General features: G+C 33.0%; 1 protein-coding gene and 1 long non-coding RNA gene across 27 annotated transcripts in view; one reads left to right on the top strand and one right to left on the bottom strand.

The window, feature by feature from the left end:
• LOC149090911 (uncharacterized) overlaps nt 1-20787 on the top strand; it is a 148443-nt gene that overhangs the window by 10835 nt on the left and 116821 nt on the right. The gene's annotated exons all lie outside the window — the stretch shown is intronic.
• Nucleotides 1-20787, bottom strand: part of bt (projectin protein bent) — a 63475-nt gene that overhangs the window by 31166 nt on the left and 11522 nt on the right. For 5 of the 26 annotated variants that reach the window (XM_089262745.1, XM_089262750.1, XM_089262769.1 and 2 more), the window contains 19 exons: nt 20059-20574; nt 19824-19868; nt 19410-19532; nt 19266-19325; nt 19009-19107; nt 17798-18112; nt 17558-17683; nt 17306-17341; nt 13439-13612; nt 12487-12714; nt 11524-11697; nt 10679-10714; nt 9467-9499; nt 6267-6308; nt 4297-4444; nt 3536-3909; nt 1773-1898; nt 707-1406; nt 268-621 (listed from right to left, as the gene is read on the bottom strand). In XM_089262745.1, coding sequence (XP_089118871.1) covers nt 268-621; nt 707-1406; nt 1773-1898; nt 3536-3909; nt 4297-4444; nt 6267-6308; nt 9467-9499; nt 10679-10714; nt 11524-11697; nt 12487-12714; nt 13439-13612; nt 17306-17341; nt 17558-17683; nt 17798-18112; nt 19009-19107; nt 19266-19325; nt 19410-19532; nt 19824-19868; nt 20059-20574 — 3709 coding nt within the window. The remainder of the gene's footprint in view (nt 1-267; nt 622-706; nt 1407-1772; nt 1899-3535; nt 3910-4296; nt 4445-6266; nt 6309-9466; nt 9500-10678; nt 10715-11523; nt 11698-12486; nt 12715-13438; nt 13613-17305; nt 17342-17557; nt 17684-17797; nt 18113-19008; nt 19108-19265; nt 19326-19409; nt 19533-19823; nt 19869-20058; nt 20575-20787) is intronic. The other 21 variants (XM_089262747.1, XM_089262770.1, XM_089262749.1 and 18 more) reach the window with 21 other exon arrangements.

Raw genomic sequence — 20787 nt, 5'->3', positions numbered from 1 at the left:
TAGACAATATGAGAAATTAGAATCTCAATTGGTGTGATAATTTAGTTATGGCTTGTTCTTCTGCGCTTTTGGAAGTTTGCTTCTTTTAGTATCTATATTTTCCCATCTACACTACTCGTAGTGTGACTTATTAAACCGATTAACTTTTGCATTTAAGCAATTAATCAGTAAATTAATACCCAAATTTAAATTTTTCAATATTTCATATTACATTTGCATTATAATTATTATTGTTTGTATTAGTTTCATTGATATAATTTCATTTACCTTTGAATGGTACCTCAACAATAACAGGCGCACTTATTGGTCCAGCAAATTTATCCGGACAATCAATATTGGGCCGGCTCTCTCCCTGTCGCACAGATAGCTTACACGTTGAGTTGAGCTGACCGGACTCACAGGTAATATCCCCAGCATCGGAAAGTTCTAGATTGTTGAAAACTAGCTGGTGCTTGCCTCCGCCTAAGTTTTTAATTTCAATGCGCTCATTTGGCACTATTGGCTCGCCATTGAACTTCCAATCGCATGGGGCAGTCTGATCCTGTAGTTCGACATCCAGCACTAGTTTCTCTCGCTCAACAGCATCAGTGTCCTTGAGTTTCTTATTGAAACGGTTTTGATCTAAAATGAAGTTCGTTAAACTAGTTCCTCGAATACTAGATATGTATGATTGTATAGTCATATGATTTACAAAGCGTTTACTTACAATTAATGATTATCTCTGCCTCAGTTTTATCTGCATTAGTAGTACACTTGAATTGACCGGCATCAGTTACCTTACAATCCTTGATAACCAGTTTTCGTTTGCGACCATCCTTGACGATTTGAATTCGCTTATCTGGCTTGATTTCCTCGTTGTTGCGGAACCACTGCACTTCACCTTGTGCATCATCGATTTCGCAGGCTAAAGTAATTGTGTCCTTTTCAATGCATTGTTGTGATTTGAGAACTTTAACGAATTTATATGGATACTCGACTATCTTTAATGCAGTTTCAGTTTTATCTGGCTGCTTGTCTAATTGACATCTATATTGGCCGCTGTCCTCCAATAAGGAATCTTTGATAATCAACTTCAAATTGCCATTAATATCTTTGGAGATCAAGAAACGCGGATCATCAGATTCAATCTTCTTATTATCCTTAAACCAGTGTACATTCGCCATGCTACTGCTAACAGCACATTCCAGTGTGGTTTCATGTTCAGTAAATCCTTCTACTTTCTTCTTTAGGGGTTTCGTAAATGTATATGTTGGATCTGCCTCCTCAACATTTAGAAATGCCGTACTGGAAACACCTCCAATCTCAATTGTGTATTTTCCGGTATCTTCTACCTTAGGTGCGGTTATGATCAACTGATATGTATCATTTTCCTGCTTGAATTTGAATTTACTGCCTGTAAACACCTCCTATCAAGGAATTATATTATTATATTAATATATGTTTTTTTTTTTTTTTTTTTTTTTAAACAAATACTTTTTGATAATAGTATCTACATGCTTTTTTTTCTTAACATTTTTATTCGTAAAAACCTATAATCAAGAAAAATCTGCTATTAACCGTCTACATTTTATTTGTTAACGTTTTAGTCAAAAAATTGCAAGATATATTTTAAACAATCCGCTAGAATTAGTTTTTGTTACTTTTAAATTATAATTGGTATAAATAAATATTGTTTACTATTATAAATTACTTTTAAATTATAATTGGTATAAATAAATATTGTTAATATTGTTATAACTTAAAAATTATCATTATCAAGAATTAATACTTACATCCTTACGGAATAACCATTTGGGCTTGCAATTAGGTTTGCTGAATCTGGCTTCGAATACAACTTTTTTATCCTTGCCTTCTTTGGCAAACTGGTCGATCAATGGACTAAGGAATGATTCTACCTTCTGTTGGGACCACGTTGTAGTTGAAATGTTTTATATTGTTTTTTTTTTTTTTTTTTGCGTTGTCAAAAATGGGTAAAGATGTCAAACGACAATAAATTTGATATACGATTACTTCGTTGTAAATTAAATTTATAAATGTATAATAATAACACAAATATGTTGACATTTAAATTAGCCAAGCTATATATATGTACTATTATTATAGTAAAGAAGGTACGGGTACCGATTATGTCATTTTTAATAATGATTAATGCAAAAGAAAAAATATTTAAATATCATATTGTAAAAATAAAGCAATAAAGCAAAGATCCCAAAAAGCAATATCTCGTTTGATATAGTTTATAAGCGAAGCATATAATAAGTACCTTGACTAATATTATTTAAATATATATGTATATATATATATATATACAAACTGTATATATATGTAAATATATATAAACATGAATATATAAATAATAATAATAATAATATATATATATATATATATCTATATATATATATATATATATATATATATATATATATTATTTGCGTTATTATCGATTTTAGGATATTGTCGTATATCGAATTCTGAGTTATATAGATAATCAAGATAACCGATTGCAAATTGTTGTAGATTTATTGGAAATTATGATTGCATAAGAATTAGATATGATAAAAATGATGCATGTGTATGTGTTGTGAAACTAGACAAATATTATCTTTAGGTATTAGATTGTAATGCCAGAGGTAATAACAAAATTCAAATTCCCTGCCAAATGTTCTACGCGGGAGAAGAAGAAGGTTTGAAAGATATCAATCCGCTTGAATATATTCGGAATTATTGTAACTTAGCTGATCTGAGCTTGTTCACTTTGATTGAAAGAAAAATGAAAAAATTATACAAATCCAAGATCGTCAAAAAAACAAGCGTTTCCTTGGACTGTAAAATTGTATCGTACATCAAAATAGAAATTAATATTTTTTGTTATAAGTATTATAGATAAATATCTCAGAATTATAAAGCACACCTCCTCACGGCGAAACGGATGCAACGTCGGCCAATCGGGGATCAGCTCAGCTAGGGATGGTCTACGTGGTGTTGGCGCCTGTATTGCATTACACATACATATACACACATATTCATTTATAGTAGATATATCAGATATGGTACAAATACATATATTGTTATAGCTTCAGAAATTTTGGCATATATATTTTACCACTGCCTAATTGACATGTGAATCAGTTGAAGAAACATACAAAGTTTTGAAATGTAATATAGTTGCATATACATATGTACTTCTGCATGATTTTCATTTGAGTTAAATTTAATTTTTTTGTTTGTTTTTGTACCTGATGTGTTAGCTGCGGTAATAAAGTGAGCTCATTTTAGAAAGTGAAGCTTCTGAATTTTCTAAGATGATAGATATTCATTAATAAATATGTTGCAATATAGAAATATAAATAAGATTTCTAATTTGCATACATTGGGGAACAACGAAAGATTCGAGGGCTGACAGACATAGTTAAAGCAATCAATTACGTGATTTTATTGATCTGCGAATTTTTAAAATTCACTATTATAGAATAAAGAGCTCGATCACTAAGTATTTTAGCAAATGATAGTAAGCCGGAAACAATCTGCTTCTTACCCTTTCGACTTTCTTTAAAGCCGGCAATGGTTTTTCAGTTTCTTTAAGATCGCCCCAATTGGGGTCTTGTTCTTCTTTGTCCCATTTTTGATAACGACGTTTTTTTAACATAGCACGGAAATCCATGCCGCTGGAATCGGAAACATATAGCTGCATTTCGGCCGAGTCCTCGCCGTGTATATTTGATACAACAACCTTATATTTGCCTTCATCATTGGGCTTGCACTTTCGCATGCACAATGTGATTGAATTTGATTGTCCATCTGTGAGAAATTTGTAACGACCACCTTCAAGAATCTCACTGACTCCTTTGTAGAATTTGAAAGTCGGTGCAGGGTTGCCCTCAATGGTAACTGTAAGGTAGGCCGTCGAGTCTACAAATATGGGTAAAGGTTACACAGAACAATGAAGAAGATTTACATAATTAATGTTTACTGATTTATGGTAACTGTACGGTAGGCCGTCGACACATATTGATAAAGAGAACACAGTACATCAGAAGTATGTACACACATGTATCGGTTTTTAATCACACAACTTCATAATAATAATTAGACAATTCAAGAATTATCCGACTAGGTGATATCCTGCACCATGGATACAATCGCTGTTTCACAACCTCTGTACTAATTGAAATAAGTTATAAATACCTAAAGTGTTATTCCATATATCAATATACGTAACATGCCTTCAAATAAAATTTATTTTTTTGTTTGTTCTAAAGTACCCATACAGTTATATGTTCGATGGGGTATACATACCTTCCACCACTGAGTAGGACTCCTGAACGTCTGTAATGGATGGTGGTCCACCATCGCCAACATCCCGCAGTGGAGTGGATGGCTTATTGATAAGATCTTCCAAGTCCTGAACACTAGGTCTACGCACATCGATTGAGGGACGCCTCCGCTTTTATGGTGAATTATAAGATGGTTTTGGGGACAATCAACAAATAGGTTGACAAAAGACGACAAAAATATAACAGAGAAAAATATACATAGTAACAAATATTATTTTTGTTATCCATATGATTTGTGTTTTGTAAGTATATTTTCAGATTTAAATCGTGTACATATTGTTATTGACTCGTCTAAAATACAGATTATATACAAACTCAAATTTTCAAAACGCATACTTAGGAGTAGGGTAAAAGTTTTAAATGATGCCAACTACTGAACTAAACATAAACATCATATTAAATAATAAATCAGCAATAGCTGATCATTAAATAATAAATAGAAAAAACACTAAACACAACTACAAATACAATAAATATTAATGGTGAATATGAATGAAAGTTAGTGGAAATCTAAAATATACTTTGTTAATAACTGATATAAATAAGTTTATCAATTATTACGTAACTGTAGATAACTAAATTTCGTATGCATACTTCTAAGACTAGTCTAAGACTAGTCTTATCTCCTTTAGTTCTTATCAACAATTCACTCTTCTTTTTATTTATCTGCTTCTTAATGGTATAATCTCGAAAATTAAATTTATTATGTCTGTATTATTTACATTTGAAAGGTTGAACATGGCGTCATTCGTCATGAAATTGAAGTATTTACACTATACAGAACTGTAAAAATACATATAATATATATCATATAGGTATTTGTTGCTTTAATATTTACAAATATGTGTCTTAGATGTCATATACGCTTTTCATTTTACAAATAAATACTATTTAATACTTGTTCAAAAACTGCAGTTTAATTTATTATTTCGACTTGATTATTCGCCAGTGAGGTGAATCAAAATCTTAGAGAAAAACTGTCACATTTTAAACAAGCATATAAATCTCGGGATTACCCAATTCCACAATCAAACAAGTAAGAAGCCTCTAGTCGAGACTGCTCGACTAGGGGATACCCTGAGCCCCCCATTCTGTACTTCTTTTATGCACACATACATACACAAGTATCCAAGCCCGCGCTTTGCTAACTACACAGTAAGCAGCGACTGCGCATGGGCTGCGCTGCAGTGTGTGCAATATTTTGAGACTTTATTTGTTGAATAATTTATTTTGTAGACATACAATCTTAATGAAACTTTCAGGATCATAACATTAAGATTTGTGTACATTCTAAAGCACAACTCTCTAGTACTTGAAATACGTTTTTTACAAATTGGAGGCAAATTTGGCGAGGTATCAAAAATTTGTAAATTACAAAATGTTTGTATTCAGCATATGTATATACACAGTAAATCTGAAGTTTCCAGGTCTTAATAGTGTTCAAATGAGGCTGAAAAACCATATCAATTTTCTCGATAAAAAAGTTATCGGATGATTTATCGAAAATATAAGGCATGCTTGTACTGTGTATGGTATACACAAGTAGGCATACATTTCAGTTCTCTAGCTCTTATAACTTCTGAGATCTAGGCGTTCATACGGACGCACGGACGGACAGATGGACAGGGCTATAGCGACTCAGCTCGTCGTGCTGATCAAGAGTATATATACTTTATGGGGTCTACGATGATTTCTTCTGCCTGTTATATACTTTTCACAAAACCATCATAACCTGATTTCCCATTTTCAATGGGTTCAGGGTATAATCATTATTATTTTCTGAAGCTGGCTGTGAACGAGTATTGTTCAGTCGGATATATCCGACTGCGCAGTTTTTTTAATATTATTTCTTCAAATCAGTCACCAACAAAAATAACTCAAGCGTAAAATAACTGAAAATAAATATGTGATAATTGGATCGCAATTAAAGACCTGTTTTGCATCGCCCATTTCGCCGGGTCGCTGTTGTTTTTGCTATCGAAATCAGAAAAAGAATATATTTAAATGCCCGATTTTAATAAATAACTATACCAATATATATTTAATGCATTACGTGAGGGGCAAATACTCAAAAAAAATTACAATTTTTTAAATGTACAATTATTTTGATATCATTCTCATGTTTTTTCACTAGAAGCACATTAATGTCCATAGCAACCTTTCTATTACTTAAAAATAAAAAGGAAATCTTATGCAAATATCGAAATACACAGATTAATTAAAAATAAGGGCAAACAATGTGACAAAAGTTATATGAGAATGATAAGCAGTGGATTTTGATTTATGAATTTATTTATTTTTCGTTATTTTTATTGTGTGTCATACAATGTTGCAAAATCATGCAGCAACCTAAACTTCTGGATTATAATTTAGTTTTGGTAATTATAAAATATTTTTGCATAACTTTGTTTAATAATTGAAACAAATATATTTGAAGTTCAAATCTGGCTATAAAAGGTATAAAGATAAATGAATGGATTTCCTTGTCGTCAAGGCAGTGAATATTTTTTGATACTTTTTAGAGCTACAAAGTTTTTTTGACAGACAGAATAATTTGCTAATTGAGGGGGAGTAACAGCATTTAATATAAGATAAGAAAACATTGGAATATAATTATTCATATATTCTGATTACATTTTTAGAGTGGAAAAAATATTCAAAAATGTTTAAACTTATACTTAATTTGTTTTCTAGGTTAGGTTATGGGTTATTGATGTTTGCTTTTATCATTCATATCATAATACAGTCGAGTCTTGATAATACGTAAAAACCCGTACATTTTGGTCCCCTCGTTGATTCGAATTTTTTTTTTGCCTATTCGGTGATGATCTTACCTCTTATAATTCGTAACTTCGTTTCGAAACCTCTTGTAATTCGTATTGCTTGATTTTGCAGGAAGACTATTATGCCTGGCGTCTTTATGTCGCTTCATGTGAGAAATTTCGTTGTTCTCTCATTTTAATTACATTTTGTTTGCTCATTTCATTTGAATGGTGAATACGATTCGTAAAAATGGCAAATAAACGTTCTAATAAAACACTATCAATTTCCCAAAAACAAGACACATTTTGTTTGCTCATTTTATTTGAATGTTGAATACGATTCGTAAAAATGGCAAATAAACGTTATAATAAAACACTATCAATTTCCCAAAAACAAGACATATGGATAGTTCAGCAAAAAAATTGATGTGGCAAAAGAATTCGGAATTGCTCAATGTTACAGTACTGACGACGTACTGTTAACTGACGACGACATTTTGAAGGAAGTTGCATCTCAAAGTTATGAAAGTGACAACGAAGCTGATGGTGCAGATATTGAGCCAACTAACTTACAAGCTAAGACATAAATTCACAACTAATTTTTTATTTATTTTTTTAAAATCATAATACTCTGAATAATGTATTTGGTCATTTAATAAGCTTGGAAAACGCAATAGAAAAACAAGTAAGAAAGCTGTAGTCAAGACTGCTCGACTACGAGATCCCCTGAACCCTACAAGCAACTGATATTTCAATAATAATTAGCACATACACTCACACACACACACATGCACACACATACGCATACAAACAAACACACGCACACAGACATGTATACAAACAAACACACGCACATACACACACTCACATATCCAGGCGACTGCGCTTGGGCTGCGCTGCAGTGTTGGCATTATGAGAACTTATTTGTTGAATAATTTAATTTCTAGACGTACGATCGTAATAAAACTTTCAGAACGTAATCATAATATTTAAATGTATGTGTTATTTTTTAACTGATTTTCGATAAGGTTTTTATCGATAACAAAATTATGGGATAAGTTATCGATTTTTAGTGATAAACTCGATATGCGCGCGCAATGTACGGACATTTTTAAAACAAATTTGAAGTCTCCAGCTCTTATATCTTCTGAAATCGACGCGTTCAAACATACGAACAGACGGACGGACAGACAGACAGACGGGCAGGGCTAAATCGACTCAGCTCGTCGCCCTGATCAAGAATATATATACTTTGTGGGGTCTGCCACGCCTCCTTCTGCCTGTCACATAGATTTTAACAAAACCATTATACCCTGATTTCCCATTTTCAATGGGTTCAGGGTATAACAAGTAAGATTGACTAGGAGATACCCTGAACCCTCTAATCTGATATTCTAATCATCTTGCACTTCTTTTATGCACGCATACATACATATACAGGCACTCAGACCCACGAATAAGCGCGCGCTCTGCTAACGGCGCACTAAGCAGCGACTGCGCTTGGGCTGCGCTGCAATGTATACGAATTTTGTTGAATAATTTCTTTTGTAGACATAGAATCTTAATGAAACTTTAAGAACGTAATTAATATGTGTAAATGTGTGTATATTCCAAAGCACAAGTATCTAGTATTGAAATGCGTTTTTTACGAATTGGTGGCGAAAGGGGCGTGGTATCCAAAATCTGTAAATTACAGAGTGTGTGTATTCATCATAAGTATATACACAGTAGATCTGAAGTCTTCAGTTATCGAAAAAATAAAATAAACTCGTACTACGTATTACCATACACAAATATGCATGCCAAATTTCAGCTCTATAGCTTTTGTATCTTCTGAGATCGATTGAGATTGTACGACTATAAATTAAATTATTCAACAAATAAATTCTCATAATATTGCCAACACTGCAGCGCAGCTCAAGCGCAGTCGCTGCTTCAGGGTACCTCCTAGTCGAACAGTCTCGAATAGAGCCTTCTTACTTGTTGTTTTTGTTTTTAATAAGTTGAAATTGTTAAAGAGACGTGAAATATATTCTATTCGTATTTTTAATATTTTAAACCTCGTTAAATGCAAAACCTCTGTAATTCGTCAAAAATTTTGTTCCCTTGCTATTTCGAATTATCGAGACTCGACTGTATTTGCATAATTTGATATAATATATAATAGTATTATAATTTGTAATTTGTTGTATGTGATATACAAATTCGAGAGTTCGAGTGTGCAAGACAGATGAAAGGGATGTATGTTTTCAATTTCTGTGAAGTTTCTGAGAAATTGAGATTTTCTCAGCATCTCAGAAAAAATGTTTTTTGTTAAGTTAAATGTAACAAAACACTACGAATGAATCGACAAACGCAACTAACTCTCACCTGTCCTTCACCAACCTCGCCTGGCCTCAACAACTGTAATATTGGGTTTAAATCAAATTAAAAAGGCTGAACAACATTTTGCAATTGCATTTCATATTATTAGCTAACTTATTTCGTGATCGCACTTTATTCTGATCTCCCTATTATGTGTACCATAATATAAAATGTATATCTGTGTATGCTTGTGAAAAAATGTATTGGGTATTGAGTTTGAGGCTTAGTCAATTTTGCGAAATTTTCGCATAATAATCGCTGTAAGAATAATTCCATATACGCAGAGAATGTGTACATATCTGCGGGCTACTCTATTCCCACCTTACTATATCCTACAATTGAATAACTCGAATATTACGCGAATGTGCTGCACCCGATTGAATGTGAATTCATCTTTTCACTCGAGATAGACACAACTGACTAATGTTTCATTCAGCAAGAGTTAAATCTTCAGCATCTTGATGCCAGCGACCATGATACGATATTTTCCTAAATGCTTATTATATAAATTTATTGCAGCCGTTCACTTCGATCTAATCTTTTTACATACATAGAGATGGATATTCATGAACATTTATGCATATATTTCTATTCACAATGCCAAATAAATTTATATACTACTTGACGTCATATCGTCTGAGAACGTTTCAACGTTTCTTTGCCATTTATCAAATATCTGTAATTTTATTTTTTTCTCATTGTCGCATACAAACCAAATACATTATTAAATTTCTTAAAAAATGTCGCGCATGTCGCCTCCCATATGCGAAAGAATTATTTATATATATGCAAATGTATTTGATCATTACAATCACACGGCCGTACGAACTATTATTAGCAATCAAAAATGGACAACGAGGTCAGTATATACGTGAATACTTAGTGTGTACCATACGTATACAAATTAAAATCATGATAATTATTTTAATTCGTTCGAAATAAATTTCTTGTGCAGCCGCAGCTTTGTAGTTACAATATTAAGACATTAGTATATTATTTCAAAAAGTATTTGATAAATATTCATGTTATGAAATTCTTTATAAAATAGAAGTATTTTTTAAGCAATCTTCAAACGTCAATCTAACTTCCTACCTGAATTGTTAAAAATTTTTGATAAAAAAAAATTAGGAAAATAAAAATATCTTTGCATAAAATCATATGCATTTATCTTAAAATCATAATTTTGTGTACAATTTGAGCATATTTGGAATGTCTTACCCGTGTATCCATGACTTCGCCGGGGCGGAGTTTCTTCTGCGATATTTGTTTGTATTTGTTGAGTGGCATGTACATATACAAAGCCATATATGTGCATTTTGGTGTGGGTGTGCGTGTGTGATTGTGGTTGTGGGTGTGGGTTGGTTGAGGGCGGTGAAGATGACATTTTAAGTATTTGTTTCATGTTGTTCGGTCGCGTTGCGTTCAGATGCGGGCACAATCAAATGGACACCAATGGGATTCATTTTCATAGTAGTAAAATAATGTTTGTTTATATATTGTTGTGGTGTTGTTGTTGTTGTTAAGTGGACAGAATCATATATCGAACGTAGAGAAGAGGGCATAGGAAATATATGTATATGAGAGAATACAAATATGTATTATTTACATTGACACTTAAGAAATTATATATTACACACAATCAATCAGTTAGAGACAATACAATAAATTGCTCATAATCTAGCAGCAATTTCTTTCTTTATATATAGCTAAAAAATTACACCGCAATTTATATACACATACTTTTTTTTCTAAGCAGGAATTCTAAATAAAGCAAGTCTACCGTAAAATGATTCCATAGCTTGAGAGATTGTAAAGAAAGTACAAGAGAAGCATTATGGGCAGATGAGTAATAATTTGTAGATTTAGAGCTCAGCTTTTAAATACCCCATTATTTCAATGCAATATTAATTGTCTGATTTCAATTGGTGACATCAAGCTACAAACATATTGTCAATTGTTCAAGTATATTTATACTCAAACAAGTTTATCTCATTAGATCATTGCTTTTGGAAACTCTAGTTTTCGCTTTTCGTTGCTTTTAATTAGTTTTAATGATTAATTACCTCGTCATTAATGATAAGCGATGGCCGACGACCTGTGTCTGCTGGGGGAACTAGGGAGCCGCGTCGACTTGGAGGCTCCGGTGCTAGGGACGGACGTTTCTCCCGTATCACCTCTATCTTTGGTGGCTCACCAGGTGCTGGAGGCTGCATTTTAGGTACCTTCGGCTTGTCATCCTAAATACAAATAGATATTGATAAATAAAAGATTGTTGGTCTATAATTAATACCTTGAAAATGAATACTGGGCTTTCAATCCGTTGGACATACTCGATAAATCTGCATACATTTGGATGCAGCATAATGATTGTGAGTCTTATATATAAGAAGTGCTAAGTGGAGATGGGGGAGAGGTATACCCATGATACGAACCAAAATTACGGTCACTTTAATGGACTCTGCCATTTTTTATAATGAGTAATCCTTTCGGTATTTGGTATACTTAATCAGGTATAATAAAGTGGAAACACAATTGCTTTAAGAGTATATTGCGTTTGTATTTGACGTTGGTCTTTCCTTTCGTTGCTTCACAACATAATGTGATGAAAATTTGACTGTTTGTCATGAACGACAAGAAGAGACAGATATCAAGCATTAGGGTAGATGGGTATATGGGTATATGGTATGTTTATGAGATATATATTTTTCACAAAAGCTTTCACCACATTAATGTATAAAAATATAAATAAAATTTGTATATATTGTATAGTAAATAAGTGTATATTGAACATATTACATTCATATTTGTGTAATTTGTGTACCTCACAATATATGTTTACAGATACAGCACATAAATAGTTTCATAGTCAAAGTGAAAAACAAATATCTACATGTTGACATACATTGAAAAAAAAAGTATGCTTGGTTTACCGACAAATACAAAGTTATACATATTTATATATATATATATATATATATATATATATATAATCATTGTCATTAATAATTGTTGGAGAAAGGATTTACCTTTTGATTTGTGGCGGTTAGTTTCACTTCAGGTGGATTTCGGTCCGGGGTATTAACAACAGGAGTGAATTTCTCAGGTTTAAGTGTCTCAATATCAATACGGTCATATTTTTCTAACTGGGGCCGCTCATAATCGTCAACAATGGTTGCTATGGCTTCTGGTTTTTTCAGGTCAGATATGTGGGCTTTGGATGCTTTTGTGGGACTAAATTCTTCCGTTGCATTTGCCTTTACCAACCGTATATAGTTTTTTTTTTTTTTTAAATAGATGAGTATATAGTAATTGGAAACAAAATGACATTGTTTTGAATGTCAGCAAGGTAGATATAGGTTTAAATAGAAAGCAACAGTACGTTATTATATAGCTCCAAAATAATAAATTATTAATTATAAAATAAGTTTTCTAAGGCATTTTATTTATACAAACATTGATTGAATGTAGAAAGAGGGAATAGCTGAAGAGATTTGTGAAGAGGCAGTAATATAGTTTATATGATAGAAATAAGTAATGGGGGCGAGAGAGAAATAGATTGAGAGGAAAACAAAAAAAGAGAAAGTGAGAGAGAGACAGAGAGGGAAAAAGAAAACTACTAAGAAGTTTTACGTTAAAGAATGTTACATGGATTACTCCAGAATGAAAGAAAGAAAGACCAAGGAAAGACGACAAAGCAATTGAGTAAAAAAAAAAAAAAAACCTGTACTTTAATATGGTTTTTCTAATTTCATTAAAAAATATAAGAAGTTAATTTAAATAGCCCCAAAATTAGAGTTAAGAGGGGTTCTAACAGTAGATTACAGTGAGGTTATATATATGAATAAGATCATTAGTAAATAAAGTGCGAAAGTTTAAGAAAAATAAGTACTTGGAGCTATTAAGAATAGAATTGAAGAACTTATAAAAATTATATTGCTTTGCATAGATTCGCCACTTTTGCTCAAGACCTCGGTTTACCTTATGTAATTGCTTGGCTTGTTGGGGTGCAACCTGCTCTTTAGCATCTTTTGTTACGGGTTTCAAGACTACACCGAGGAAGGACTCGTTTCGTATGGGTTCCTTGGTCATCAAGGCTCTGACTGACGACCGACGTCGTTGCTTAATTATATCCATCAAAGATGGTTTGACAGCCTGAGATGATTTTGATTTTATTTTTAACAATAATATTTTATTTTTATTCAATAATAAAACAACTTGAAAAACATTCATCTACGCCTAGTAAGTAATGACTTTCAAATAATATATGCTCTGAAGTTAGCTAGAATCATATGCTTTAATTTAGTATGTTCTACTGAACCTATTTTTAGGGCTCTGACTGACCACTGACGTCGTTGCTTTATTATGTCCATCAAAAATGGTTTCACAGTCTGAGATGATTTTGATTTTATACTCATTCACGAAAGTGAATTAGTACATTGGTTTTGTGCAAAGGCTCTCTTGTCTGTCCGTATGAACGCAATATTTTTTCGGCGCTATTGAAGCGAGACACTTGAAATTTGGAACAATACTCGTGTGTTCAAGTTTTAAACTTTTCCCTACCCGCCTTATAATCCACTTATAATCCACTTAAACAAATCGGCTGAAAATTTTTCCTAAATGACATATTCCTTTTAAATCTATATTGCTTTGTGCAATGTCCGTCCGTCTGTCCGTACGAACGCAGTTTATTTCGCCGCTATTAAAGCTAGAGACTTTAACTTTGGAACACATACTCGGGTATAAATGCATTTTCAGATATATCAGAAATCACATTAGTTGATGAGCTAGAAAGCTGAAATTTGAAATGTAGATCCGCGTCGACTATTTTAAGATTTTGCGCCTGAGCTAATGTTATGATTCTATAAAGATTGATCAAAAATATATATGTCCGCCCACAGGGGACGTGGCAAACCGCAAAAGCTTATATCTCCTAAAGTATAAGAGCTAGAAGCTACAAATTTATCGATTCTTGGCTTCTATTGGGCTGAGATCTGAAGAACATGTTGGCCAGTCAAGGACATCCACATAACATTCCTTCAAATACTCCCTTTTACGTCTGCTCATTGCATTCTGGCATTATTCTGTTGGAAAACCATTGGTATCTCACGAGATTCTCTTAAATATGGAATGAGACTAAGCTAAGCTGTTCCCCAAATCATGACGGAGCCACCTCCAAAGTCTATCCTTGAAAAAAAAAAGCATGGGATCCTTTTTCAAATCATGCCAATAAGAAGCAATCCCATCAGGACCATCCAGATTAAACTTCTTCCCATAAGAAAATATGACCTGTTAGGCTAAAAATTTATAATTATACTAAGCCAAAAGACGATAATTCAAACGCGCTTATGTGAGATCGGTCACTGTATGTCTTTCCGCAAAATCAAGTCGAGCAGCCGACTGAGCAACACGGGTGCTTTGGCCTATTTAGACCTCTTTATGAATCCTGAGCTCTTAAGTACTCATCAAATAGTCATCGCTGATATATCTACGCTTATTGGTGGCGTGGAAAATCGGATATAACTGTATCTCCTACAGTTGTTAAGCTAGAACGTTTTGCACGTAAGCTAATGTTATGATTCTATAAAAATTAATTAAAAAGTTGTATGTCTACGCCTACTGGGGCTTGGCCAATTGGACCTGAAGATATGGTGATTTTTCATTCAATTCTCCTATATTTTGGACACTATTGATGCTATATAATTTGGTATATATACTCGGTCTGACTACCCAAGACAAAAAAGCTTCGACTGATATATTTCCGGCCACAGAGGGCACGGCCACTCCCAAAAGTGTATATCTCCTAAGGTATAAAAACTAAATTTTTAACAGTATTTCAGCCACTTTTAGCCATTAAATTGCTGATGGGATGTGAATGAGCATTCCGCAGCCCGACTGCAACGTTCTTACTTGTTATTTTTATAAACAATGGTATTTCAATAAGAACAAGTAAGAAGGCTCTAGTCCAGACTGCTGGACTAGGAGATACCCTGAACCCTCCAAGCTGATATTGTGATCATTCTGCAATTCTTTAATACAGACACACACATACATATGCATGCACCCTCGCTCTGCGAACTGCGCAGTAAGCAGCGACTGCGCTTGGGCTGCGATAGTATGAGAATTTATTTGGTGAATAACTTCTTTTGTAGACGTACAATCTTAATGAAATTTTCAGGGCGTAATTATATGGTTAAAATGTGTGTACATTCCAAAGCACAAGTCTCTAGTACTTAAATACGTCTTTTACAAATTGGGGGCGAAGGGGCGTGGTATACAAAATCTGTAAATTACAAAATGTTTATATTCATCATACGTATATACATAGTAAATCTGAAGTATCCACGTCTAATAGTATTTCAATGAGGTTCAAAATACAAAATCAATTTTTCGATTATTCTCGATAAGAAGTTATCGGATGATTTATCTTATATCTTCTGAGATCTCGGCGTTCATACGGGCAGTCGGATGGACAGACGGACCGAGCTATATCGACTCAGCTCGTCGCTCTGATCAGGAATACATATACTTTGTGGGGTCTGCCATGCCTCCTTCTGCCTGACATACATTTTAACAAAACCATATACCCTGATTTCCCATTTTCAATGGGTTACAAACTAATAAAAACGCACATTTAGTATGGCTAAAATTTCAATTCCGATGTATTTAAAAATATAAATGAAATAGAAAACTCAGTTAATTAAATATATACAAATTTTGAAACAATTAAAAAAAATCCAACCCGCTCTGGATTTGAACCCGACACTTTCTGATCGAGCGCCACGCCTATCACGATGCCACCTCACCTTTCGAATATCCAATGGCAAAACTGAAATAGATTCACTGCTGAAGTGCCATCTAGCAAATCTAAACCAAACTAACTGCTGATGTGGTTCTAAGAATGTGCTAGAAGAAGTTTGAATGTATGTGTGCACACGTATAGGAAAACATTTGTAGCTGCAGCACGTGCGTTTGTTAATTGTCGATTGAATTAACCGACTTTAATGAAACTTTCAGCATATGATCTACATATTCTATTGAATAATTGACAAATTGTAAAAAATTAAAAATCATTCAAAATTAGCTACAGTGGCATCTGCCTTGATTGATAATGTTTTTAATCGATAAAAAATATCGGGAATAGTTATCGATTTTTAAAGATAAATTCGACATCCGCGCTGTATATACGGTAATTTAAAAAAAATCAAGTGTCTAGCTCTTATATCTTCTGAAATCGACACGTTCAAACATACGGAGAGACGGACGAAAAGACGCCACGCCTCCTTCTGCCTGTTACATACATTCTGAAAAATTTATTTAGTTTTTTTCAGCCTCATTTAAACACTATCAGACCAAGAGACTTTAGATTTATTATGTATATACATATGATGAATGCAAATATTTTGTAATTTAGAGATTTTGGATATAACCCCGCTTGCCACAAATTTGTAAAAACGTATTTCAAGTACTAGAGAGTTGTGTTTTGGAATGTACACACATTTTCATCATATGATTATGCTCTGGAAGTTTCATTAAGATTGTATGTCCACAAAAGAAATTATTCAACAAATAAATTCTTATAATATTGCCACACTGCAGCGCAGCCAAAGCGCAGTCGCTGCTTGCTGCGCGGGCTTAGGCGTGTATGTGTATGTACGCATAAAAAAAGTGAAAAATAAGTAGAATATCAGTTTGAAGGTTTTAGGGCATCTCCTAGTCGAGCAGTCTGGAGCAGAAGGCTCTAGTTCTTACTTGTTTTATATTGACATATTGACAGTCGCTGTTTATTATCTGAGAATCATGATTCCTCAATCCGATTGAAGTTTCTCAAAATCTATTTACACTTACCTCCTTCGTATCATCGTTTGCTTTTGATTTGTCTTTCTAAATAGGGAGTGTGTTCATTGGGTTTTCGAAGGCCAAATTAATGGTGTAAAGGAGAATTAAATGTGATATAATATATTAACACAGATCGTGCTTATTTATAATTGATTTTTAGCACTAGCTTTGCGTCAAATTTAATAATCAGTTTTGCCCAGAATACATAAAGTTAGGAGCTTAGTATAAACAAATATGTGTTATATAGAAAATATAACTTACTTCTGGTTCGACAATCACAGGCTTAAGAGTGGCGCCATCTTTAGTATCTTCGTCATCTGGCAATTTGCCTTTACCCATTTTGAGAATATTTGGCTCCTCTGCCGGTTTTTCGATTGCTTCCGATTTCTTTGAAATAGTCACGCATAACATAAAACATAGATATTGTGTAAACATATAGAAAATTAATACATTAAAATGATGTATGTGTGAATGTGAAATTAATATTGATTAAAACAATACCTTTGGCAAGCCATTCTTTTGTAAAACTATTTCCGCTGGCTTTTTGGCAGTTTCTATTACTGGTTTCTCCATTTTATTTGGTATTTCGAGTTCCCTAGTAAAATCTGTAGGCGTAAACTCAGATTTTTCGTATTTTTCGAGTGTGGGTCTCTCGTAATCTGGGATTTCCGGCAGCTCCTCATATTTTGGTTTGGCTTTAGGTTTTGCTTTAGCTTTTGGCTTTGCAGCCTCTAGTTTATGTTCCTCCTTTGGTTGTGTAATAGATGTTTTCCGCAGCTTTGGAAACTCTTCTACCGGCTTTGGCTCTTCTATACTCTATTTTGCAGCGCGTACAGTATTGTGTATACATTAATACATGCATATAAACAGATAAATATAAAGCTTGACTAAAATACATGTCTACGAAAACAAAAAAGAATTTTTCAGTCGGATGTTACCGACCACATAGTACTCATTCGCGATCAAATTATTTTGGTAGAAGATTGCAGTGAGCTTTTAACCACCGCTAAATAAGAAATCAATGTGTAATGGTTTTGTTAAAATGGATGCAATATACTCATTTCACTTCGTGAATGAGTATTATTATTATGCTGATAGATTAATAGATACAAAATTGCTAGAGGATTTTTTTGTTGTATATATGAAGATATATAAATAAATAAATGGACAGAAAATTAGATAGCGATAATGAGAATCACGTTCAGCAATCCTGCTAGCTATGAAATAGATATCAATAATATTTTAGAAAAGCTAGAAAATTTAAATTAATGTATATATACAAGTATATGAAGACATACATAGGGTAATGTACGCACTTCCTTACTTAAGTCTTATAAATGCCGATGCAGTAATATTTTCTACGGCGTGAATAGGTATGTTAAGAAAAAATCGTATAATAGAAAAAAACAAAGAATATTTAATTATACAAAATTTCGGCTCAAATTTTTTACGACGAGCAACATTATTCTATTCAACTTGCTATCTCTCAAAAGAACAGCTGTTTTAATAAAGACTGAACATTTAGATTTCATAATCGTTCATATCTAGTTAAGTATAGCTCACATTTTGTAGGCTCCTTTCAAGCTTAGATTAGGTGTGAAATTGGAAATTGAAAAAGAAATATATAATTAGAAGCGTTAGCATTACATTTAGTAATATACGGAGCAATAAAAATTGAGCGGTGTCTCATTGCTTCATTTAGCATCGCTCACCTTTGAAACACGAATTTTTTCAGCTGGCTTCAACTTTGGAATTTCTTCATTAATAGATTGTGGATTATTGTTCCCCTCAATATTTTTGCTTTCAATCTGCTGTGTAGGAATATATTTGTAAATCTGTACTTAAAAATACCTTTCATTGTTGGCTTTCATTGAATAACTTACAAGTAGTTTAGTTACTTACAATTATGTTATGTATAATTAAACAGACAATTATATTGGTAATACATATGTATATATCCAGTACATACCTCCAAGGCTTTCCTTTCAACCACAGATGATCGCCGAGACTCTGATATACTTTCTTCAGCCTTATTACATATATATAAAAAACAGGAAAACGAACAAGAAATGAATGGTGGTTGGGTCTGGTTCGGGTTAAGTGCTTGTCTTACTGTTATTGATGACTTCCTAGATAAAACCTCTGTGGCTCCTTCAGAAAGTTCCCCGGTTGTTTTAATTATTGACTTACGACGTACCTCAGACTTTGATTCTTCGTTAATAGATACAACACTGGTCTAATTAATTAATAAAAAAAAGACCAACAACAAAATGACATATAAGGGTATATATAAGCAGCCTGATAAGTGTTCACCCTAAAATAAAAGACTTAAGCTAAAAACAAGTAACAAGATTCAGAGCCTGGAGCTCTTGTGTGAAATATACCCAAGCTAGAAATCAAATTAACAATAATACATATGTGTAATTCATTAAAAAGAAAGTAATAAACCCCTAATCAAAAATGCCTGACTGTTCTTAGTTCGGTTTCAAAAAGCTAATACAACACTTGTTAGCTTATTATAACTCACCTTACGCTCCACTTTCTTCAAACCAATTTGCTCGGCAGGTCCCTGCTATAAATGTAAAAATAAAATTTTAAAAATTAAATTATTGACGTATGTTGTTTATTGATAAAGTTCTCTTACAAAACGAGTAGGCAAGCGATTAGCACTATAGTTAGAACTTTGTTTTAATTGTTTGTGTGAGATTCGGGTAGATTCTTCTTTAGAAAGCATTTGATTCAATTTTTTTTGAGGACCTTACCTCTTTAGTTTCAGGGTGAAGAGCATTATTAGTGCTCGGCTCATGAGATGTATCTGTTTTGAGCTCATTAGTTTTTGGTGTTTCGCCTGTTTTTGTTTTCACATCTGTCTCAGTCTTTTTTTTAATTTGATTCTTTTCTTCTAGACCGCTTTCTTGATTCTCTGTCTGCAGTGTTTCATCAACTTTTTGTTTCTTCTCCAAGTCGTTGGTTTTATCAGCTTGTTGTGGAGGCTTGTCTTCTGCAGGCGTTCCTTTCTTTTTACTTTCTTTTACTTTCGTAGACTTATTTTCCACAGGCTTTCCTTCCTTGTTATCTTCAATATCTTTTGTTGTTTTGTTTTGGTCTTGATTTACTTTCTGCTTTTCAGATTTTTTATAGGATAACTCTTCTGTATCTTTTGGTTTATTGTCCTCCATTTGCACTTCGTCAGTATCCTTAATTTCTTGCTGTTTTTCAGCTTCTGCTCTTATTTTTTTTTCCTCTATGATTTCATCTTTCTTGGCTTCAACTTCGGCCTTTTTATGTGAGGTATTTTGTGTGTAGGGGTTGGTGTGGTGTAAAAGGTTTGTGTGCAATATGTATTTTTGTTGTTAATAACAAGATTTGCAAGGACAAGAAACGAAAATATTAGTTTATGAAAACGTTCATTAGGGGTAGTTAAACTTGTAATAGCTTATAGTTAACAATAAAAATTTATATATACATTCATATAGATCCAGAAATAGAAT

Source organism: Drosophila navojoa, chromosome 6 (assembly GCF_054131105.1).
Source record: "Drosophila navojoa isolate 15081-1374.11 chromosome 6, UAZ_NAV_1.0, whole genome shotgun sequence".
Lineage (NCBI taxonomy): Eukaryota > Metazoa > Arthropoda > Insecta > Diptera > Drosophilidae > Drosophila > Drosophila navojoa.
The sequence above is the reverse complement of the archived record's forward strand: the minus strand, read 5'-3'. Positions and strand labels throughout refer to the sequence as shown.